The following is a 25,518-nucleotide window of genomic DNA, read 5'->3' as shown; positions in this document are numbered from 1 at the left end:
CCGTGACCGTTTCAAGACAGTGCCACATCCTGAGTCTGCGATCCCGTAGGCAAGAGATAGGTCTCCAGCATTTCCGTTCCCGCAGCCATTCTGTGACCGATGCTGCATCTTTGTACGCAGAAGCTTGGAATTGCAAAGTTGCCGGAGAGCGGCTCAATACATCTCTAAGCTTCACTTATATATTTTCACATAGCTGAGTGTACACACGCAACAGTTGTGGCATTAGCATACAATGCTGAATTAGGCCCATAGGCTCTTCAGTATTTTTATTACTACAAGTCCCAGCATACCTTGCCACAGTTTTGCTATTAGGGAATGCTAAAACTCTGGTAAGGCATGCTGGGACTTGTAGTTTCACAAAAGCTGGAGAGCCACAGGTTGGCCAGGCCTGCTCTAGACCCTTGCCTGTTGGATCCAAACATCTTTACCTTTATGCCTGTTAAGTTGTCCAAGGTTGCATAAATTTATCAAATACAGTAGCAAAATAATATAATATCCATGTTACGGCTGTTGCCACATTGTATCATGCTACGGTCAAGTTACAGGCTGTCCATGAAGAAATGAGAGGCTTGTACTAAATGCATATAGACAGACCACAGACAGAGATTCCAAAGTTCTGTAATTTTCAAAATAAAGATCACACATCGTTTATAGACATTCTACACAAAGTACAAAAAATAATTGCTAAATCAGAAGCATCCACAGGGCCAATAATGCCCCTTCCCCATTGCCGCCCTCCTTGCTCCATCCGGCAATTGAAAAGGGGATTCTTAATTATACACATACAGTTAAACAAGTGTGCTTGGAAAAATTCATTTGTAATATACACAAAAGAGGGGGGATTTCATGTCTGTTGTAAATATACACCGTTTAACTATTACATTTGTATATTCAAACAAGAGAGAATTAAGTGGACAATATGTTACAGCAACTTACAAGTGAGACAAAATGCAAAACAAAACGTTATAGTCTGTACAGGAAAGAACTACTAACAAGATTTCCAACTGAATTAGGGCTGTTTCAGTTCCCAGATTTCAAATCGGTGAAACATATTTGCAGTTGGCTGATTTAAAAAGATTTGTTCACTAATTTAGAGCAAATTTAACATTTATCCAAATTATTCCTGGAAGTAAAATTAGCTATCAAACACCAACTAAAAAAAGAGAAGGGGAAAAAAATGCGGTTTTGTCTTGCCCGGCAGAAATTACAATTTACAATTTACAACATCACAACCAATATATCTGTAGAAGAATTCTGGAAATGCAATTTGGCCTAAAGTTTTTTTTTTTTTTTTTTTTGCCTTTTCTTATCTCTTACCAAAAAAAGGGGGTTATGTCGATTTTCAAACTCACATTTACATTACTGAGGTTTTACAAATGTACAATTTTACAGTCAAAAGGGTTTATGTCCACTAACTGCAGGATACATCTGTATTTTAAACATCAAAAAAACTAAAAGAAAATACTACAAAGTTTTATATATATATGCAAATATCTATATCAAGTATACACTACATATTTATACAAAGCGAAAAAAGGGTATAGGGGTTAGAATTAAGGTGGACATGCTAAAGTAAGTCTCATTTTAAATCAAAAATACAGTCGTAAAAAGGGCAGTCTTATACCTGCCTCGACTCCAATTTCTGCACGATAAAACAGAATTTGCTTGGAAAAAAAAAAAAAAATGTATGTATACGAACGTACGTATAGAAATGGAGAACTCTGGTTAATCAAAGCATGTTTTAAAATAAACAAAGGTAAGGGGTACAACATGTTTCAGCTTAAAAAAGTTTCAGTATCCTTTTGGACTTTGGAGCGAGCAAATTTATTCACATGGGCTCTGGCGCACATAATGGAGGAAAGTGCGTTCAGCAAAGGGGGGAGGGAGGACATGTACAAGATATGTACAAGTGATTCTATACAGAAATACAGTGAGGGAGGGTTAAGTTGATCTTTAAAAATAATAATAATTAATATGTCAGGTGTAATAAAATTAAAGACATTTACAAAGGTTGGTTAAAGGTTAGAGCTACACCCTGAATCTCCCACGTAGTGGGTAGAAATAGGGAAGATACAGTGGGGTTCAGGAAGATCTCTAGATGATGCCATTGGAAGGCCCACACATTGGACCCAGATCCATACCATTCTTCATATAGTATTTCTCCAGCTTGGCAAGTATGTGTTTGCCATATGTATATTTCCGAAGAGTGGCAATGTGTGGTCGGATCTAGAAAAGAACAACAGGTGTGAGGCTTAACTTATATTTGGAAGCGGAATTCATCCATTATATTAAATTCAGATGGCCCCTTTAAGTGTCGATTCTTGAAAACCCTTGTACAGTAATTATTGTCATGATATGTAAATACACACATTGATGTGTTTAGAGTATGGCACATATGCACAATCAAGAACAAACAAGGTATTCAAGGGTCTGATTGGTAGTGGTACGTAAATCTATGGGTGTGTAGCAGCACTGGCATAGCCTATGTAGGTGGGATAGAGAGGTGGTTATTGGAGAACAGATGTGGGGCGTATGTCAGAGGCAGATCTTACTGGGTGTTCGGTAGAGAATTTGAGGTATAAGGTGTCATCTATATGAAGGAATACTATTAATGAGGGCTTTGTAGGTGCAAGTGTGTAAATTGAATTGGATCCAGAATTATATGGGACAGTTAGTGTAGGGATTTGCAGAGTGGTGCTAGGGTTGTGTAGGTGATAATAAAAGTTCAGTTTTGTCATGGCATTTAAAACAATCTGAACCAGGGATAGATGGACAAAGGTAATGCCAGATTGTAACCTCTTCCTAAGTCAAGGCAATAGATAAGAAAACAGTTAGTTTTGGTGGCATCTTGGATGCGACCTATTACTATTTCAAAGGTGACAGAGAGGAATAATGTAGAGAGTACAAAGGGTGACACCAAGGCAGTGTACTTGGGAGAATTAGGAAATTGTGTGTTAACTGTGGAGATGAGAGGATACAGTGACGCTGGGAGGAGGGAAGTTCAGCTCTGTTTTGGACATATGAACGTTAGGTAGAATTGCAACATCCATGTGGCAACAGCAGAGACAGTTGATAATAAATGACAGTAGAGAAAGAGATAAGTCATGGGTATTATACTAGAATTGTCAGACAAAGACGTGCTGTTAAGAGCCTACCAATGAAAGGAGGCAGAAGCCAAAATCATTAGAATTTAAATCCATAAATGGCATTTGAATCTTTCCAGGTTGCCTGCATTTTAGCCCTCCCGATAGGCTGTGTTAATGAGGCGTCGCACCAGATTTCAAAAGGGCAGAATGCGTCCTGCCCTTTCGGCGGCACCCCTCTAAAACAACATGCCGGGTGCTGTCCCAACCTGCAGACCACAGTGTGCCACGGGTAGGACAATTTGCTGTGCAGCGATCACCGTCGGTGAATAGGTGCCGTGTGCATGTGCATGGCATCTATTCACAGAGAGGAGCAGCCCAGCATTTGCCGGAAGTGCCGGGCACGCCCCCAAGACTAATGAAAATTAGAGTTATGGTAGACTTACCTAGATAACTCCTTTTCTTTGAGGTCCATAGGGTCCACAGTGATACCATGGGGGATATTATGGTTGGAGAGATCCAGGCACCAAACAGTTAAAGCTTCAGCTCCCAGGATGCCTTGGGCCCTCCTCCATATATACCCCGCCCTTAGCCATAGGACTTTAGCCTCAAGGCATGAGAAGAAAGAGCAATCGTACACCAGAAACACTTATAAAAAATGAGGGCATCTGTGACAGAAAAAAAAAATACCCATGTAGCCAGGTGTGTCAGGGTGGGTGCCCTGTGGACCCCATGGACCTCGAGGAAAAGGAGTTAACTCGGTAAGTCTACCATAACTCTAATTTTCTTCTTCAGGGTCCATAGGGATCCACAGGGATACCATGGGTATGTCCTAAAGAAGTTCCCCTAGGGTGGGGGATGCTCCTGAGCAGAAAGGAGAACTCATCGCCCAAAGGAAGCATCCTGAGAGGCAAAAGTATCAAAGGCATAAAACCTAAGAAACGTGTGGACAGAAGACCACTTGGCTGCCTTGCAGAATTGTTCAGCAGAGAATCCATGACTAAATACCCACGATGGCCCTACAGACAGAGTAGAATGTGCTGTCACTGTGCTTGGGACAGGGAGATCAGCCTGTGTGTACACCTGAGAGATAGTCACCCATAGCCATCTCGCCAGAGTCAGCTCATTAGCTGGCCATCCTCGTTTGCGAAAACCATAAAATACAATAAGAGCGTCTGATTTTCTAACAGAGTTTGTGCGCTCCACATAAATACGGAGAGCACGAACCACATCCAGGGAGGCTGCACCTACAGAAAGATCTGGAGCCTGAAAAGCTTGAACAACAATTTCTTCATTCACATGAAAACAGGACACTACCTTAGGAAGGTGTAACCCTCCCTTGTACGAAGAACAGCTTTAACCTGGTGAAAAATAAAAAATGGAGAGCAACAAGAAAGCGCTGCCAAATCAGAGACTCTGCATGCATAAGAGATAGCGAGGAGAAAAAGTGTTCGCTGTCAAGTCTACAGAGTACAGAGGTTCAAATGGGAAAACTTGTAGCCCCTGAGGAACTAAAGACAGATCCCACGGTACAACCGGTGGGACAAAAGGCAACTGGACTCGCAGAACTCCCTGAAGTAATATTCTATTATCTCGCAAAGAAGCAATCTTTCTTTGGAACCTGACAGAGTGCAGAAACCTGTACTCTCATTGTAGCCAGGTGGAGATCAAGGTCTAATCCAGCCTGGAGAAAAGCATGTATCCTGGAAATCCTGAACACCTTAGGATCACATTTTCTGTGGGCACACCACTGACCAAAAGAATGCCAAACCCTGTAATAGATGCGGGTAGAGGCAGGCTTCCATGCCCTAAGCATTGTCTGAATTACAGAACTGGAAAAACCTTTTGCTCTTAAGATGGAAAATTCAAGAGCCACGCCATCAAAGACAGACTCGGTAAGTCCAGATGCTGGCAGGGACCCTGCGCATTAGCAAATCCTGCCATAGAGCAAGAGGATACGGACGGTCTATGGATAGATTTTGTATGTCTGTGAACCAGTGATGTCTGGGCCAAGCCGCAGCCCCCTGTTCCGCCTTCCTGCTTGAATTTCCTGAGAACTCTTGGGAGGAGGGAAATCAGAGGAAAGAGATACACCAGCTTGAAGTCCCATCTTACTGCCAGTGCATCCACAAAGGCTGTTGATGGGTCTCTGGACCAGGACCTATACCCGGGGACTTTGTGGTTGTGACGTGACGCCATGAGATCTATTTCTGGTAGACCCCATTTGTTTACCAGGAGCTGAAACACTCCCGGATGGAGAGACCACTCTCTCCGGCATGTATGTCATGGCGACTTAGGAAGTCTGCTTCCCAATTGAGTACTCCCAGTATGAATATTGCCGAGCTAGCCGGAAGATGACGTTCTGCCCAAATCAGAACCCGTGTCACTTTTTCATGGCTGCGCAACTTCTTCTGCCTCATGGTTGAGGTAGGCCACTGTTGTCGGACTGGATCTGGACCAGCTTGCCCTGGAGCAGGTCCTGTGCCATGACAAGTGCTTTGTACACTGCTCGCAGTTCCCGAATGCTTATTGACAGATGACTTTCCCGATTTGTCCACCTTCCCTGAAAGGTGTGAAGACATGTAACTGCTCCCCATCCGCGAAGGCTGGTGTCTGTGGTGAGAAGCACCCAATTTGGAATCCAGAATGGGCGCCCTTTGTTCAGATGATCCTTTCTCAGCCACCACAAGAGGGAGTGACGAACATCTGGAGTAAGAAGGATCCTCTGGGACTTTATTTGATGATACTGTTCGATCCACTTGGAGAGAATCAATTTTTGCAGAGACCTGGAATGGAACTGAGCATACCCCACCATGTCAAAGGTGGATAGCATTGATCCCATTGCTAACAGAATGGATACCCTTCACTTGCGAAGCAGCTTGCGTATTCATAACGATAGGGCCACAATATTGTCCTCTGACAGAAACACTGTCTGTGCCAGAGAATCCAGAAGAGCTCCCAGACTACCATCTGCTGTGTTGGAGAAAGTGATGATTTCTTCCAATTGATGATCCAGCCGTGCTTTTGTCAGCAGGTTATGGTCAGTTGAAGATGGCTTTGTAAAACAACCAGAGTCTGTGCCATTATAAGCAAATCGTCCAGATCTGGCAGGATTCTGACTCCCTGACGCCTGAGATAGGCCGTCATGACTGCCATTATTTTGGTAAATACCCGGGGAGCTGTAAATAGGCCAAAAGGGTAGAGCCTGAAATTGGTAATGTTGCTGAAGGACAGCAAACTGTAAAAATTGCTGGTGGGATGGTATGATAGGAACATGCAGATATGCATCCGGATTGTACAGGGAAACCACGTAACCCCCCGGCTCCGTTGCCAAAATAATTGATCGGAGAGTTTCCAAATGAATCTTGGGTACATGAATAAACCTGTTGAGGGTTTTTAGATTCAGTATAGGACGATAAGCCCCATTCGGTTTCTGAACCAGAAATAGATTAACTCCTTCCCTGTTGCGACACAGGAAATGGGAATATTACCCCCTGCAGCAGGGAGTGAATGACCTTCTAAAGGGCCAGAGCCTTCACCGCATCTGCTGGAGGATCTGTGTAAAAACTTCTGGGAAGGAGGCCTCCTGAAAGTGAGGGCATACCCCTGAGAGAGCAGTTCTCGGACCCAGGCATCTGTTGTTGTTTGACGCCTACAATCCATAAACTGAAGAAGTCGGCCTCCCATCCTGGGATCCCCAGGAGGAGGCCTGCCCCATCAGCAGAGGGTTTGTCGACCGGCTCAGAAGCTGGACGTCTTGCCGGGCCAGACCTCTGTCGCCTTGATATTTTGCGAAAACTAGATGTCTTAGAGGAAGGCTGTTCCCTTGCTCGTCCCTGGAATGCAGACCTGCTGACTTTGAAGCTGCCAGAGTATCTATGATTTTATCCAACTCTGCTCCAAAAAGTACTTTTCCATAGAAACGTAAAACTTCCAGTACCGCCTTTGATCCTGTTATCAGCTTTCCAGAATCTTAACCAAAGGGCCCTGCATGCCACCATTGAAACTGCTGATGCTTTACAAACTACATTTCCAGCATCTACAGCAGCTCCTCCCAGATAGGAAGCCGCTTTCCGTATATGGGCGATGTACATCATCTGTTTTCTGTTAGCATTTGATAGAGAATTTTCCAATGCTCCCATCCATTCTTCAACAGCTTATTTACCCAGGCTCCAGCCATAGCTGGACGGGTAACAGTTCCAGATGATGAAAATATCATTTTGAGACATGCTCCAATCTTTTTATCCGTGGAACCCTTCAGAGAAGATGCCGACGGAATAGGCAATGTAGTATTTCTGATTAAATGAGTCACATGAGCATCCACAGTAGGAGGTACCTCCCGCTTAGTACATACAGAAGCCAAGAAAGGATACAAAGATGTTATTCTCTTATTCACATAAAAACGTTTGTCAGGGTTACCCCATGCCTCATCCATAAGCTCAGTGAGCTGTTTAGATACAGGAAACTCTGTTCTTACCATCCAAGGTGGAAAAGTGGGAGCAGCCAAGAAGACTTGTCCAGAGACAGATAAACCGGACTGGTGAGGTGGCTCTTTACAACAGACAACACACAAACCATCCTTAATGTTCTGATGGGACAAATAAGCCATACATGATTTACATGAAACCAGCATAGAGGGCTCCCCCTCCTATATTCTTTTATCTTTTGACATTCAATTAAAGGCAATAGTTGCAATGTTATGTGACCGCCTTCACGAAATCTTAACAAATGTCAAGTACTCAGAGAAAATCCTCCACCCCAAGAGGATGGAGAAAAAAAACAGTGATAGTTTTAATTGACAGACAGAAATAAAAGACAGTGTCACTATAGCAGCTAGCAAACAGTCACATACCATGCATATGTAATGAAATTACATATAGACTCTAAATCAACTACACAAACACAAAGGAATGGTAGGATATAGAGCACTATATACTTTAACCAAGGGAGAGGTATACAGGGAGACTGACCCAAACCCTCCTGAGACCAACAGCTACGCAGCACACTGAGCGTGGACCGTGAGCGTTTCATTACATGTGGAGTGTAGGCGAAACAACCCAGACGCACGAAACCCTTCGCAGGGACTGCGTCCGGGTCGGGGGAGCGCCTACCTCCCGTAAGTTGCGTTAACCAGCCGGGTACAGCAGTATCTGCTGCCGATCCCTTACATCAGACGATAAGGCCCTGGCCCTGACAGCAGCGGCATCTGTTGCATCTGACAACAGAAGCAAGTACTGCTGCGTGCGATTCCCCGTAAGTGAGGAATTGCCTTACCTGACATCTCCATGCGTCCAGTTGCAATCCAGGTCGCAGCATTGCGGCTAGCAAGCTTAGCAGCGACCCGCCAAAATCACCAGCCCAGTTACTGGTGTTGCAGCCCAGCGGAGGTAGATGGAGTCGCAGTATATGCGTCTTAATTCAGGCACTTAGTACTGCCAAAAACATAAAATATAACAGAATAAAAAAAACTTAGGACTGCCAGAGCAGTCCCCTGTTACAAAGGTGCATCTTGAATCTGCTGCACCAAACGAACAACTGAAGTCCTACGGCTAGGGGCAGGGTATATATGGAGGAGGACCAGAGTCATCCTGGGAGCTGAAGCTTTAACTGTTTGGTGCCTGATCTCCAACCATAATATACCCCATGGTATCCCTGTGGACCCGGAGGAAGAATAAAGGGGAGCTCCCCCTTTTCTTGTGGCCCAGCCCACTTTTCAGGCGTGCGCGCTAGAGAGCCCTTTCTATAGTCCGGCACCCTGCCCCGCGCAGAACTACAGGGGGCATTTATACTATCCAGAAATTACTGCAAACTATTCAGTAACGTCAACATAACCTACATATATACCTGTATATAGCATAAACTAGATCAGCAAGCCTAAACATTTCAGCGTTGTTCAGTGTCCTAAATTCCATAACAAGTTGATTGTAGTCTCTGTAGGTTTGGGAACATCAGCATGACTAGAATATGTGTCTTCCTGTTAGAATTACCTATACTTGGTCAACAGTCATACATTGGCAAACAGGGTATTCACTTACTTTGTGCATGACAATCTTGCGTTGTGCTGGCTCAGCTACATCAATCATTTTCTGCACCACGTAGTTGGCATACTGATCCTTCATCATGGTGTATAAGGCACTGTGAGGCCCATCATTCATTGAACAAACTTCATCTATTAGCATTGCCCGCTCTGTACGAGAGGCATGTGTCACACACTTTTCCACCACATTACTGTGACAAAATAAAAAGAAGGAGTGGACAATATTTTGTGCATTAGTATCACCATGTGTGTATTATGTACATCTGACAATGCAGCCATTCAAAAAAAAAAAAATAAATAAAAATCTGAAAGCAAGTGTTCTAAATATGCAATTACTACTTTAGGGTAGACCTTATATATTTACTGTTTCCATTTCACCACTCCAATAACACATTTCTCATTCACCTCTATAGTAATGCATCACTGCTATAGTAAGACATTACCTTCCCTCACCCCTGCAGTAACACATTCTCCTCCCTCACCTCTGTAGTAACACATTTCCCTCCCTTGCCCGTGCTGTAACACATTCAACATTCCCCTCACTCACCTGTGTAGAAATACAATCCCTCCCTCACACCTGTAGAAACACATTACACTCACTCACTCACAACTGTAATAACTTATTCCCCTCTCATCACTTTTGGAGTAAAACACTCCCCCACCTTAACCCTGTATTAACACATTTCCCTCCCTCTCCCCTGTAGTAACAGATTCCCCTCTGTCACCCCTGTAGTAACCCATTCCCCTTCCTCATCTCTGTAGTAACACATTCCTCTCACCTCTGTAGTAACATATTCCCCTCAGCTCTGTAGTAACACATTCCCCTCACCTCTGTAGTAACACATTCCCCTCACCTCTGTAGTAACACATTCCCCTCACCTCTGTAGTAACACATACCCCCTCCCTCGTCCCTGTTGTAACACATTCCCTTTCTACACCCTGTGGTAACACGTTTGACATTCCCCTCCCTCATCTGTGTAGGAAGGAATGACACATTTTCCTCTCTCACCTCTGTAGTAACACATTATATTCCCTCACTATTCAAATAGGGGAGCCATACCAACTGCCTGTGATGTTTGGCAGTTGGTGTTTGAATATGACCTGTGCTACATAGACAGTGAGACATGCAGTACATTGCATAGGGCAGAGGTTCCCAAACGCGGTCCTCAAGGCTCCCCCAACAGTTCAGGTTTTAGAGATATCCATGGTTGAGCACAGGTGACTGTGGGCCTCATTTACGAGTTTCATCATCAAAACGAGTGATAAATTTCACTGTGTATGATAAATGGTGCTCCAGCCAATCATCTCCCAACTGTCAACTGTTAGAAAAATGACAGTTGGGAGCCGATTGGCTGGAGCACCATTTATCATACACAGTGACATTTATCACTTGTTTTGGTGATAAAACTAGTTAGTAAATGGGGGCCTTAATTAGAACCTCAGTCAATTTCATTTAACACCTGTGCTCAACCATGGATATCTCTAAAACCTGAACTGTTGGGGAGCCTTGAGGACCGCGTTTGGGAACCTCTGGAATAGGGGGAGGTAACATTATAGCCCTATTCACCTCCTTAGGAGAAGAAATTAGAAAAATCCCTTCTTAGTGGGCACCTTTTTCATGCATCTAGGTCCAGAGGCTTGGGTTTGTGTGTATAATTTATATATAAAAACCGACCCTGTAGGCCTGCTAAATCTTAGTGCACCTACTGGAGGTACGCAACATGTAGAACTGCGCTGGGTACCGGCACTCAAGAGGATTCAAATTAAATACAATAGATGTCTCAGTGGTCAACGTTTCAATGTATTCATTAAAATGTGAATACAATGGGCTTGATTCAGTTCAACGCTAACTGAATAGCACCGGGAGGGAACTCCCGGAGTCATTCAATAAAGCGTGTTGTTAAGCCAGACTAAGGATTAATTCTCCCACCCCTCCTGGGTGAGAGCAGACATCGACAAAACTACTGGCGCTATGCTGCCTTCTGCCCTTAGTGCCGCAGAAACCGCATCCCGCCAGGCAGATAAGTCGAAGAACTCCCGTTCTCGTAACTAAACACCATGTTTAAAGGCACGAGAATGAGCATTGTCCGACATAACAGTACATTGAATTGAATAGCTCCGGGAGCTCCTTCCCATCACAATTTGCTTTGAATTGAATCGTGCCTAGTGAAACATTGACCACTGAGACTTCTATTGTATTTCATTTGAATCCTCTGAGTGTCGCTAACCAGTAACTTGTTTATATTATATATAAACAAGTTACTGGATTTAGCAGCACATGTAGTCACTCTTATGTGCCCAATTTGGAGACAGTAGGGGGAAGATGTACTAAGCTCTGGAAAGTGATAAACTACCAGTCTGGTACTTTATCACTCTCCTATTTATCACTTTAAAGAGCTTAGTACATCTGCCCCTAGGAGGTAAATGTAATAGCCTATGACTTGCAGGTATCAACAAGTTTGGCTGATGTTTTAAAGTGACAATCATTTAAAAGGCAAGACCAATCTGGTTTTGGCTTTTATTATCATCATTTATTTATATGGCGCCACAAGTGTTCTGCAGCGCCTTACAAAGTGCATAAACAAATTGTAGACAAGCGACTTACAGAACAATACAATACAGGACCAGGACATGGATAATATATATTGCTACATTAGCGACCATAACACCCAGATAAGCAACAGAGCATAAGCAAACAAGTGTTAGGTGCCCTAGTGGTGAGTAAGAAGTAGATGAAACTAAAGTAGGGAGAAACACAAGAGGGTAAGAGCTTACATTATTGCCACTTTACTATACAATCAGCCAGACTCACTAATGCCTGTAAGTCACAGAACAAACAAAAAAAAAAAAATAATCATAAGTACCTAGAACACTATTTGCATACTAAGGTGCAAAATTGAGAAAAAGTTGCAAAAAATATGCTGCTCAGGTATCGTGTCAGTGGTCTTGCGCCAATGGGTGTAAAAAGGATAGGTGTATGAGGACATATCAGTATGTGAAATCATAAAGTTAAAGCTTCCAAAGAAATACGAGTGATGCAGTGCACTTGTAGAGGTGCCTTGGTCTCAAATATTGGTAATTCTAAGGTACACCCACAGTAATGAAGTGCGTCTGAGGAGGCATATCCATCATGTGAAGGCAAGATGAAATGGATTAAAAATAGCAATGTAATAATGAAGCATGAAGGGCCCATTTGGAGTATACAATGAGGCCCATGAAAATATTGGGAAAATGGAGTTCATTTGTGCATGCTATCCTCTGGTTTGTTCATGTCAGGGCCCAATAAAGGGTTGTATTGTAATATAGTCATAGCATCCCACCAACATCACCACCACCAATGTTTAAATTCTGAGTTACAACAATAGCAGGCATTTTAGGAAGTATATCAGAGACCATAGTACAATGTAAAGAGCATCCCAGAGGACAACATGTAATACAAAGAGCATTCTAGTGACCGCCATACAATACACAGAGAATTCTAGAGACCAACATACAATACACAGAGCATCCCAGTGACCACCATACAATAAAAAAATCATCCTAGTGTCCATCATACAATAAACACAAAGCATCCATGTGACCGCCGTATAATACAGAGACCAACATACACTATCTTTATCTGTAAATATGTATGTTCAAAATCTACTGCCTGCTTTCAGTAACTGCATAGTTGGGGGCTCTGGATGTGCTGGGTGTACCAGCTAGTATAAGGCATAGCTCCTATCATGAGTTCAAGGGGCTTTTCTGAAGGGGCACCGAGAGCTGGGGGAAGTGGGTTCTCTTTACTGGGCCTGTTGAAGAGGCCCAGTGGGGACAAATGCAGGATTTCTAGATGGGGGTTTACAAATGCTTGATTTTAGATGGAGTGTGGCCAATTAGCATCCCTGGGAGTCTGGGGGTATGGCAAAGGAACCTAGCACCAGCCCTGGACACATTGGTCTCTTAATATACTAGATAGTGTGTGTAATACAGTATTAATAATTAGCGCTATAAATGGTCTAACACAGTATTTCCCAATCTCAGTCCTTTGGAACCCCTAACAGTACATGTTATCCAAATCTTCTAGTTGGTGCACTGGTGAATTCATAACTAACATTTTAACCACTTACCTGGCGTGGTCGCATCAGATTGCCCATGCCAGGCTGGGGATTCCCTGACATTAATGCATCTGATGATAATTCTTCCAGCAGCAGTCAAGCAGACCTCCCGGCTCCCTACATCCATGGCTCCAAGTGTGTCCTGATCACTGCTGGCTACAATGATCATGGAGCGCGGGGACTGCAGAGCAGCCGAGATAGCCATGGAAACAGAGCAGCCATGGCTCACTGTAGCTGCGGCTTTTCTCCTGCTGTGTCTCGATCACTGTAACCAGCAGTCATCAGGCAGCCCCTCTTTGCCAGCGTCAGTGCAGCTGAGTCTGTACTAGAAACTACAACACTGGCTTTGTCCCCAATATGTTCTTATCACTGCTGGCCACAGTCGAGCAGTCAATGTAAATACATATATATATATATATATATCACGTTGTTTGGTACTAATTGCTGTGGTGACTAACCCATAAAGAACCATAAAGGCCCTTATGCAGAGTAAACGATATAGGGGTGCATATATAAAAAAAATTGGTTACAGCATCTGCAGTATCATCTGTAGATTCAACATTTCGGTCCTGTGCGTGGACCTTTGTCAAGATACAAATACAAGTGATACATATCCCCCATATATACCCAACAGTCTAATTAAAAGACCACTCCCCTAATACATCAATATCCCACCTCTATTATGGAGACAATAATACAACAATACATCAAACTAAACATATGGGTCTACCCTTGTAATCATGTATTATAGACGCAATGTCAAAAGGTGCATACCTAATGTAGAAAACAAAATCACTGATAGCGAGTAATCACTTAGTGTCCTCCATGGCTGCCGCTGGCGTGCACTCCACTTTTCACCTGCTGTGTCTCGATCACTGTAACTCGTATTTAATGCTGGTCAAAACTGAGGTATATCTTGCTTTCCCTAATTTCAAAATGTATGACTTTTAAACCAACTTCAAGACTACTATGAGTTTAATTTAAAGTTTGGATGGATGTACTGCTTAACATGCATGGCTCATATCCCATCAGAGATCTTTGTGGCTACATAAACATAGTAGACGATTTTATCTGCACTACTCCAGGGCAATGCTAACCACTATTAAGCCTTGGGATATTAAGCATTTTTGCTATTACCGCTCCTCGCTTAATCAATTTATCTTTGTTTTTTACTCCCAATCAAACATTTTTTAAATTATTGACAGTGTTGTTGTATGGTTACTCTTTAAGATATTTCTAGGGAAATAATTTTAGGACATTTAACTTATTAGAAAAAAAAAAAATAGGATTTCCAATGTATTTTCATAAAGATCACCCATATGTGCCACTGGATTCTCTCCCCCTCTCCTGTTAGTTTTGGATGCCAGCTTCTCCCTCCCCTTCTGTCACTCAGACTAACCTCTTCCAACCTTATAGAGAGTATTGCACAGCGGTCCTGATTCAGAGCCGGACGCTCTGACAGAGCGCTCGCTCTGAATCAGGGCCGGCCCTCTTACTTTTTTGAGCGGCCTCCTGGCCGCTCGCATAGCTGTGGGTGACCACCCACAGCTATAGCGAGTGGCCAAAATGATAGTCGCGAAGGTCAAGACCATCGCGACCATCGGGCTTGCGAAGAGACCCTTGCGGTAGGATCTCGCTGCCACAAGCCCTGGAGTGCTTTTGGCTCTATCAGAGCCAAAAGCACTCCCACTGACATCACTAGTGATGTCAGTGGGGCTGGCCCCAGACGGTAGGCGTTCCCATAGGAACGCCTCCGTCTGGGCAGCCACGCCCCCGGCACGCCCTCCAAAGGAACGCCTCCGTCTGGGCAGCCACGCCCCCGGCACGCCCTCCAAAGGAACGCCTCCGTCTGGGCAGTCACGCCCCCAGCACGCCCTCCAAAGGGGGCGTGCTGTCAATCACCATCGACAGCACGCCCCCTTTGGTGCGAGACCCATAACGACGGCTTGGCCATCGTTATTCAGGTCTCGTGCATTCGCACGACGGAGCCGCCTCCGTCGTGCACACGCACACATGGGCAACTTTGACCCGCTTGCGAGCGGGTCTGAACCAGGCCCAGTGTTACAACCTTATCTCGGAGAAAAAACCTGAAAAATTGGGGGGACAATTTATTAAAGAATGTAAATACCAACAGCATTATTCATTTAGAATCACTGTGATACAAATGAAAATGCCACTAGAATTTTAACAATACTTACCATTCCGTCGAGGTCCCGCAAAGTCCTTCTTGTCTGCATGGGCCATGATTATGCTAAAAACCTCTATTGATTGCAAAATCTTATTGCATATATATATATATATATATATATATATATATATATATATATATATTTATTTATTATTAATAAATTGGAGTTGTGCACCTGAGATTTGTCTGTTTCTGTACCTGCAATTAGTCTCATCAGGTAGCACCTCCCATCATATATATAGTCAGGTTGTGCAGTCCAGAAATCTTTCCCATCTGCGTGGTCCTCCACTGGGCTGCTGGCAGTCTAACGCTGCCAACGACGGGATCCTGTGTTATGCGTATGTGCATGACACGGGGACTCAGTAGTAAGGGCAGCACCCTGTCCCCATTGTCATCAATGAGGATCGCATCATTTTGCCATCTAAAGATAGCGAGAATGATGCTGTGACAAACATCGGTACTCTTAGATTACTGCTGTTTGTTGAATACAGAAAAGATGACATAACCCCTTTAGCGAGCGATAAAGAGGTTATGCATAGTTAATGGGGCCCTAACTGTGCAAATTAAAAGAAGATTTATGTTCTTACCTGTTAAATCCTTTTCTTGGAAACGACACAGGTAAGCTGTAGTCTGGGCATCAAATAGTTTCTCTTCCCAAGAGCCCAGTCTCCCTCTCCCTTATAACCCGCCCCCAGTCCAGAGCGCCAGATAAGTAAACAAGACCAAGGCAAGGAGCGAGACGAAGGACAAGGAAGACCGGCACACACACAGTACAAAACACAACGCACAGTGGATGTGAAAACGGGAACGGATAACACTGCAAGACAAGTGCGTTAAGGGTGAGCGCCCTGTCCACTATGGATTCCAAGAAAAGGATTTTAAACAGGTAAGAACATAAATCTCCTTTTCTCTGCTCATCCATAGGGGACACAGGCTTCGACACTGGGACGTACCAAAGCTGTCCCCCTTGGGGGAGGTACGCTCCTGAAATGTGATGAAAACCCTTCGCCCAAACGCCGCATCCGCGGAGGTGAATTTATAGGCAGAGGACCACGTGGCTGCTTTACACAGCAACTCCACAGAGGCGCCCCATCTAGCTTTCTGAAGTACCCACTTCCTGGGTGGAATGAGCTCGCACTATGGCAGGGGCAGGAAGATCTGCCGCAGAATAACCCTAGTGAATAGTCAAACGGACCCATCTTTCTCTGCTTAGCAGCTGGCCAGCCCCGTTTGTTGAAGTCATACAGAACAAAGAGAATGTGTTTTATGTAGAACATTTGTCCTGTACACACAAATCTAGAGGGCCCGCACGACATCCGGTACCTGGTTGATGTGAAACCTGCATACCACCTTAGGATGGTAGTCCAATAGCATCCGAAGGACAGCCCAGTCCTAGTGAAAAATAATATGAGATATGGTAAGAACTTACCCTTGTTATCTCTATTTCTACGAAGTCCATAGGGTTCCACAGGATACCTTGGGGTATAGGTGTGACGTCAGTCGCTGGGCACCATAGAGTTAAGCTTTTCAGCCTCCCAGGATGCACTAGGGTCCCCCTCCTATACCCCGCCCCCGAGCCGAGGCACCTCAGTTAGTTATCAAGCCATAGGCCGGAGGAGGAGAAGGAAGAGAGAGAAAAAAGATCTGGACACATACAAGAATCACATTCTCACCAGAGGGAGACGGAAAACCGGTGACCAGAGCAAAGCCCATCTGCAGCACAGGTGCGACAGGGCGGGAGTCCTGTGGAACCCTATGGACTTCGTAGAAATAGAGATAACAAGGGTAAGTTCTTACCATGTCTCATATTTTCTACTTCAGGGTCCATAGGGTATCCACAGGATACCTTGGGGATGTCCCAAAGCAGTATCCTTTAAGGGTGGGGACGCTCCTGTGCAGAAAGGAGAATCCGCCGCCCGAAGGAAGCATCCTGAGAGGCGAAGGTGTCAAACCTGTAATACCTCACGAAGGTATGGACAGAGGACCACGTAGCAGCCTTGCAGATCTGAACTGCCGAGGCACCACGTCGAGCTGCCCACGAAGGACCCACAGACCTAGTGGAATGAGCCTTCACAGAAGGAGGAACCGGTAGGGCTTCATGAAGATAAGCTTCAGAAATAGCCATACGGATCCAGGCTGCCAAAGTTTGCTTTGAAGCAGGCCAACCCTTTTTACGGAAGCCATAGAGGACAAACAAAGCGTCCGACTTCCTAAACGAAGAAGTGCGGTCAACATAAGTCCTTAAGGCCCGCACAACATCCAAAGAGGCCTCACCCACGGAAAGACCCGGTGAGTTAAAGGCCAGAACAACGATTTCCTCGTTAACATGAAACTGGGAAACAACTTTGGGAAGAAACTCGGGCCAAGTGCGGAGCACTGCCCTGTTCCCATGAAAAACCAAGAAAGGGGGTCTACAAGAAAGAGCCCCTAACTCAGAAACACGTCTGGCTGAAGCAATAGCCAGAAGGAAAACAGTCTTAGCTGTTAGCCATTTAAGATCCACTGAGCCGAGTGGTTCAAACGGCGGTCCTTGGAGAGCCCTCAGGACCACAGCCAGATCCCAAGGCGCCACAGGTGGAACAAAGGGCGGCTGAATGCGGACAACACCTTGCATAAAGGTGCGCACATCCGGGATTGTAGCAATCCTACGGTGAAACCAGACAGACAGGGCCGAAACCTGTACCTTCAAAGAAGCAAGGCGAAGCCCATGATCTAGTCCCGCTTGCAGGAAGGCGAGAATCCGAGACAGACGAAACTCCCGCGGTGCATAACCTCTCGGTCGACACCACTGGAAGAACGTATGCCACACGCGATGGTATATCCTCGCGGAAGACGGTTTCCGAGCTCGCAACATGGTACGCACCACAGAGCTGGAAAACCCCTGGGACCTCAGCATGGCCGTCTCAACAGCCACGCCGTCAAAGACAGCCGAGTCAGGTCCGGGTGAAGACAAGGACCCTGAGACAGAAGGTCCGGTCGTAGCGGCAACCGCAGAGGACTGTCCACGGACAGACCCTGAAGGTCTGAGAACCAGTGCCGTCTGGGCCACGCGGGAGCTATCAACAGGAGCGTCCCTCCTTCCTGTTTGAATTTCCGGATTACCCGTGGAAGAAGGGAGACCGGAGGGAACAGGTATGCGAACAGGAACGTCCACCGGACGGACAGAGCATCCACCAGAGACGCCCCTTCGTCTCTTGTGCGAGACCCGTACACCGGCAACTTGTTGTTGTGCCGGGACGCCATGAGGTCGATCTCTGGAAGACCCCACCTGTCCACCAGCAGTTGAAAAACGTCCGGGTGCAGGGACCATTCCCCCGGATGAATGTCCTGGCGACTTACAAAGTCCGCCTCCCAATTTAGCACTCCCGGGATGAAGACCGCTGATATGGCCGGAAGATTGCGCTCCGCCCAAACCAGGATCCGAGAGACCTCTACGAGAGCCGCCCGACTGCGGGTTCCTCCTTGCCTGTTTATGTAGGCCACGGTGGTAGCGTTGTCCGACTGGACCTGCACCGGGTGACCCTGGAGAAACAGATGTGCCTGCTGGAGAGCACTGAAGACCGCTCGGATTTCCCAGATATTTATTGGAAGCTCCGCTTCTGTCGGCGTCCACCTGCACTGGAACAAGTGTGGACCCAAAACTGCTCCCCAACCCCGAAGACTGGCGTCCGTTGTCAACAGGACCCAATTTGGAACCCAGAACGGACGTCCCTTGTTGAGGTGGGTCGTCTGTAACCACCACGCAAGGGACAGGCGAACCTCCGGGGTGATCACAATCGTCTGGGACTTCAGAGACTGAGGCAGCCCATTCCACTTGGACAGGATCAGGTGCTGCAGAGGTCTGGAGTGAAACTGGGCGTATTCCACCATGTCGAACACCGACACCATGGAGCCCAGTAACCTCATCACCGAGTGTAGGGACACCCGGCGGCTGTGCAGACAACTGCGCACCCTTGACTGTAAAGCAGAGATCTTGTCCTCCGTCACGAAGATCCTTTGCTGTCCCGAGTCCAATAAGGCTCCAAGATGCAGAATCCTCCGAGACGGGATTAGAGTGGACTTCTGCCAGTTGATTAGCCAGCCGTGACGTTGCAGCAGTGCAATGGTCAGGTCCAAGTGGCGTAACAGGAGCTCTGGAGATCCTGCCACCAATAACAGGTCGTCCAAGTACGGCAACATGCGGACTCCCTGCAGCCGCAGAGAAGCCGCCATGACCGCCATCACCTTGGTGAAAACACGTGGTGCTGTCGCCAGGCCAACAGGTAACGCCCGAAACTGGAAGTGGCGCTGTGGATTGCAAACCTGAGGAACTGTTGATGGCGCAAAAGAATAGGGACATGCAGGTAAGCGTCCTGTATGTCCAATGACACCATGTAGTCCCCAGGTTCCAGCGCCAGAATGATGGACCGTAGGGTCTCCATCCGAAACCCGCAAAGACTTGTTGAGTGCTTTGAGGTTGAGAATCGGACGATACGACCCATTGGGTTTCTGTACCAAAAAAAGATTTGAATAGAAACCTTGGCCCCTCTGGGAGAATGGAACAGGCACTATAACTCCAGCCTGGAGCATAGTGTGCAATACCTTACGCAGCTCCGTAGCCTTGTTCCGGTCTGATGGTAGACCCGTGGTGAAGAATCGAGCCGGGGGTCTGTGCCGGAAGGAGAGGGCGTATCCGTGGGAAACCACCTCCAGAACCCAAGTGTCTGTCGTAGTGGCCGACCAACACTGGGCGAACTGCAGCAGGCGGCCTCCCACCCTGGGATCCACCAAAGGGAGGCCCGGACCGTCAGGCCACAGGCTTGTCATCTGGCTTGGGGGCCGGACGTCTGGTACTCCATGCCTGCTTCCGGGGCTTGGCCGATTTCTTAGGGCCAGCCTGTCGAGGAAACGACTGTGGTTTGGGCCTGCCCTGGGCCCTAGATGACCGAAAGGACGATGGTCCAGAACCAGAAGGAGCAGCGGCCGACGGGAGACAAGCCGATTTGGCTGCCGCCAGCGTGGCTACAATCTTATCCAGATCCGGACCGAAGAGAACTTCTCCGGTAAACGGCAACGCCTCCAGACCCCTTTTTGGAATCTGCGTCCGCCTTCCAGGATCGCAGCCACAAGGTGCGACGAGCAGCCACCGCTGCTGAAGAAATTGTAGACACCAGAGTACTAATGTCTAGGGCCGCCTCGCTGATATAAGTGGCCGAATCACGGAGATTACCAATCAACCGCCTGTTCGGCTGGACAGTCGGATTCAAAAGAAGCCTCTAATGAATCCGCCCAGCGCTCCATCGCTCTGGCAACCCAGCAAATGGCCATAGCCGGCCGTGCTGCCCCCCCCCCCGCAAGGGAATAAGCGGACTTCAGGCAGATCTCCACCTTGCGGTCCGTAGCATCCTTAAGGGAGGACATAGATGGCATCGGCAATGTGGCACTACGGACAAGACGGGTCACGTGAGAATCCACCTGTGGAGGGGATTCCCACTTTGCAAAATAATTATCCGCGAACGGATAAGCCACCGCCAGGCGTCTCTGCGGCTGGTATCTTTTGCCAGGCTGTTTCCACGCCTCCTCTAAATGGTCCACCAACTGACCCGAAAGAGGAAAGACTGTGGCATCGCCCTTCACATCTTTGAAAAAGGCATACTTAGATTTAGCCGCTGGGGGAACTTCGTCCTCAATCACCAAGGCTGTGCGGACCGCCCGAATAAGTCCAGGAATATATACTTTGGACTTAGCATCAGCGTCCTTAGTATGGAGAGGTTCCTGATCGTAAGGATCCAGAATCTCCCCATCATCAGACGTCCCCTCGTCATCCTCATAAGGAGCCGACAGAGACGCCACCGGCCGTTTATGCGGCCGCATCACAGACTCCCCTTGCAACACATCCGACAAGTGCTGTACAGAACTCGTCAGGGAGTTAACCCACGCTGGCTCCTGAGAAACCGGGAGCGGGGAAATAGGGAGACTGTGGGGTACCACCAATTGTCGTGGGAAACCCTGCATGGGTGACGACACCACTGACTGCTGGGATAAACCCATCGGTGTAAACGCGGGCTGCGGAGCTAACTGGCCCACTAAGGTTGTAAGCGCCTGAGCGAAACAAGCCCAGGACGGCTCCTGTACCGGTGCTGTAACCGTAAGAGGCCGCGCCATGGACAAACACTGCCGGCAAAGGCCCTCCGCGCTACCCTCCCCCTCCGCTAATGGTACTTTACACGTAGTACATTGTAGCCGGAGGGGAAAATCACTTTCGGACTTGATGGCACCAAGTATGTGACCTCTCTCACCAATTATATCTTAAATAGGCGAGAGACCACCCTGCAGCACCGCAAGGGCTTAGCAGAAAGAACAGGGACAGTAATAAAGCTGACAGAAGAAAAGTTACAGGCAGCAGCGCTAGCACAGTCACATACAATGCAAAGAAAATCAATTCCTGCACTAACAGCGCTGATCACTCAACTACGCAGACACAGGGCCTGGTAGGACACAGCGCTGCATACACAGACCTGACCACAGCGGAGGAGAGGTATGCGGGGGGACCCAGACCACGAGGCTTCCTTCCAGGCTTCCAGCAGCGTTCACCATGCGTTCTGGAGAAGATGGCCGCCGAGGAGCAGAGAGGAGGCCGGCCTGGGGGAGGAGCGCTGCCACAGGACCAGTCGGCAGCGTGCAGAGAGGGCTGTGTGCAGCGGGGGAGGCGCCGGCTGTGAGACAGGGAAGGCGCGCTCCCCTGGCATGCATTTAACCCCTGGGACGCCGCAGCGCTACCGCTCTGCTGCGGTCCGCTGTCCCAGGGGGTAGTGGAAAGCGCAGGTTGGTCGCCTGGCTCCACGCTGCAGCCAGTCCCCAGGGAGCCCCCTGCCTGGGGACTTAGGACCATGTGACCAGCGGGGACCCACCGCGGGACCCCGCTGCTTACCTTTGTCCTCCTTGGATCCGGCCATGGTCCCGAACATCTGGGGTCACCGCTAGCTGTGACCCCAGATGCTCACCAGAATCCCCGGATCGGTACCGGCGTTCTGGTACCGGCGGGGGTGTAGGGAAGACGTCAGGACTGACCATGCTGTACATCCAGATGTGCAGCCACAGCTGCATTGAAGAAAGCTTCAGGGGCTCTTCTAGCCCCCACTCCGACAGGTGCCCCGACTCCGGCCGGGCACCAAACTAAACTGGGGTGCCTTGGCTCGGGGGCGGGGTATAGGAGGGGGACCCTAGTGCATCCTGGGAGGCTGAAAAGCTTAACTCTATGGTGCCCAGCGACTGACGTCACACCTATACCCCAAGGTATCCTGTGGATACCCTATGGACCCTGAAGTAGAAAACACTCTATTGGCCGATGCAATGGTAAGGAGGAAGAATGTCTTCCATGTAAGCCAGCAAATGTCCATGGTGTCTGAAGGCTAATGGGGAGATGACTGGAGAGCCTGAAGAACTAGAGAAGTTCCAGGGAGCCCCCAAAGAAACAAATGGTGGTTGCACATGAAGGATACCCTGTAAAAAAAAAAAAAAAAAAAGTCTGTACATCAGGTAACAACATGATCTGGCTCTGGAAGAGGGCAGAAATGGCTGAAACCTGTATTTTTAACAAGTGAAGTCGGAGGCCCAAATCCAGATCCGACTCGGAAAAGACAAAGCCCTGGGGTTGAAGACTCGAGCTGAACACCAACCAATGTATGTCTTCCAAACCCTGTGATAAATCATGGCAAAAGACTACTTGCGGGCATTAAGAATGGTAGGAATGACCGACCGTGAGAACCCTTTAGCTCTTAGGAAGATGTCTCAAGAGCCACCCCGTCCAAGTGAGATGGGCCAGATCTGGACGGAAGCACAGGCCTGAGACATAGGAGGAACCGGCCATAGAGGAAGACACAGCGGAGTTTCGATGGAGAGGCTTATAAAATCGTCATACCAAGCCCTTCATGTCTAATCTGGAGCTACCAGGATAACTGAGTCTGCCTCCAACTTCAATTTGCAGAGGACCGCGGTATCATTGAGATTGAAAGGAAAATATCTATGAGATGGAAGGTCCACCGAACCTCCAAGGCGTCCACCAGGAGAGCTCCTAGATCCTGATGCGCGAGTAGCATCTCGGCAGTTTGTGGTTGTGTCAAAACGCCATCATGTCGACGTCCGGAAGGCCCCAGGCAATGAACCAGGACCTGAATGACGTCTGAGTGGAGAGTCCACTCACCTGAGTGAAGGTTCTAGCGGCTTAAAAAGTCTGTCTCCCAATTTTGGATTGTTTCTGTGAGGGAACGAACCAAGGGGTGGGGGAGCGGCTAACAGGTAAAGCCTGCTTAGCTCTTCTAGCATGGACCCCAAGGCAATGGCCGCCACAGTAAGCAGTGCCCTGTTGCATAAAAGCGAATCTGGTGGTCTTGTGGAGGTGAGGAGACAACCTGGGCCCTCACTGCCAACACAGTCGATGGTCTCATCTCTCTCACTGGCGGTGACAGCCGCTATGTGTGCAGCTTCCTGCAAGCAGGGAGCTATCTTACCTTCTCCTCGATGCACCTCCCGTGGTGTGCGTTGTGGAGCACGGCTAAGGTCACTGACCCAGTCACCACTGCTGCTGCTTCCGGCACTGGGGCTTGTGGAGCGGCGGTGAGAGCGTCCCATAGGATGCTGACTCACTGCCTGCTCAATGAAAATAATATATAAACAACTTAAATTAGGCTGCTTAAAAGCAGCCCCTGTAAAACAGGGCCCGCTCTTTTCATGCACCAAACAAAACTGGAGCTCTGGGTTTAGATTGTGTATAGGGGAGAGAGCGCCTGGGCAGCTGGAAAAATAAACTCAACTATTTAGTGACCAGACTGCAGCTCAGCCACCTATACCCACTGTTGAAGCATGTGTTCCCTATGGATGACAAGAGAAATAGTAAACTAATCTCTTCTTAACCCTAAAGTAGAGTAACTGGTGCAGAATTTTCTTCATGGGGTCCAAAATGTGCATCAACCACTTAGAGGGGAATTCAATATGAAACGTAAACTTCGCTGTCGAAGTTTACGTTTCATATCGGAGCTTTTACCTGGCTTATCCCCGTATTCAATTCGAAACTAACGAAAACGGGAGCCTGCGAAGTGGGATTTGCGTAAAGTTACAAAATTTTCCTTAAAAAAATTGTAGGACCCCCCTAAAGTTGTAAAAACATGGGGGATCACTATGGGTACCCCCGTTTTAGCCTGTAAATGAAAGTCGGGGATTTAAATAGCCGCAGCAGGTGTTTTTTCCTGACATTGAAGAAGTGTTGCAGAAGAGCACTTAGGTTATTTTTTTCGTTTTTTTAAGTGGTCCCATCAAATTTGGGGTACATGAAAATGGGTACTAGCATATTTTGATGTCCCTAAAGTAAGTTTTTAAAAATTCTGCAATTGTGCACCTGCCGCTATAAATCTATTCTAGAAAACATCTGCCGCATACTTGCAGAATAGCCCTGAACCTATTTCCCTATTGTTCAACAATTTTTTCCCATTTTTTTTTTTCACCCCAATTTTTAAATACATTTTTTGGGGTGTCCCTATTTTTTTTTTAAAACTTTTTTTGACAGTTCTTTTTTAAAGGTCATTCCCAGGGGTGCAGGCTATTTTTTTAAGCCTGCACCCCTAAACCCCAATTCTGCACTTTTTTTTCGACACCTATTCAATGGTGAAAAGTTATCCCCGTTTTTTATCAAAGACTTTTCGAACCAGCGAAAAGTCTTTGAAATTGAATAGGGTGTAAAACTAAAACCTGCGATACTGACGTCATAGGTGCGATATTAACGCAAAAACTGAGTTTTCGCTCCCATATTGAATACCCCTATTAGAGATAATAAACTTTTCCGTAGAATGTAACACACCCCAGAGAAACCACAGAGGATTTGGCGCAACTGTAGCTACATTGATGATATAAGTACACATCTTTTGGGATTGCCCTGGTGCTAGGTACTTCTGGAAAAAAAATACAGGTTTTGGGTCTTCGTAATGTTCTAACTGCAGTGGTAAGCTCTACTACAACTATATCCAGCAGTCGTTTCACAATATGCCAGGAATGTGCTCGGTCACATTCTCATAGCTGCAAAAGCATCCATCACCCAATTACTTAAGAAAAGTTAAACAAAATCTAAAATTCACTTGAAGC

At 46.9% G+C, this 25,518-nt stretch overlaps 1 protein-coding gene across 8 annotated transcripts in view; it reads right to left on the bottom strand.

Moving 5' to 3' along the window:
* Positions 1-602: 602 nt before the first annotated feature.
* The window catches only part of PUM1 (pumilio RNA binding family member 1), an 82,022-nt gene continuing 57,106 nt past the window's right edge, over positions 603-25,518 (bottom strand). For all 8 annotated transcript variants that reach the window (XM_088459996.1, XM_088459998.1, XM_088459999.1 and 5 more), the window contains exons 21-22: positions 9,119-9,311; positions 603-2,226 (exon numbers count right to left, since the gene is read on the bottom strand). In XM_088459996.1, the coding sequence (XP_088316122.1) occupies positions 2,095-2,226; positions 9,119-9,311 (325 nt within the window). In that variant the 3' untranslated portion in view covers positions 603-2,094. The remainder of the gene's footprint in view (positions 2,227-9,118; positions 9,312-25,518) is intronic.

Source organism: Taudactylus pleione, unplaced genomic scaffold (genome assembly GCF_031769625.1).
Source record: "Taudactylus pleione unplaced genomic scaffold, aTauple2 ptg000959l, whole genome shotgun sequence".
Taxonomy (NCBI): Eukaryota; Metazoa; Chordata; class Amphibia; order Anura; family Myobatrachidae; genus Taudactylus; species Taudactylus pleione.
The sequence above is the reverse complement of the archived record's forward strand: the minus strand, read 5'-3'. Positions and strand labels throughout refer to the sequence as shown.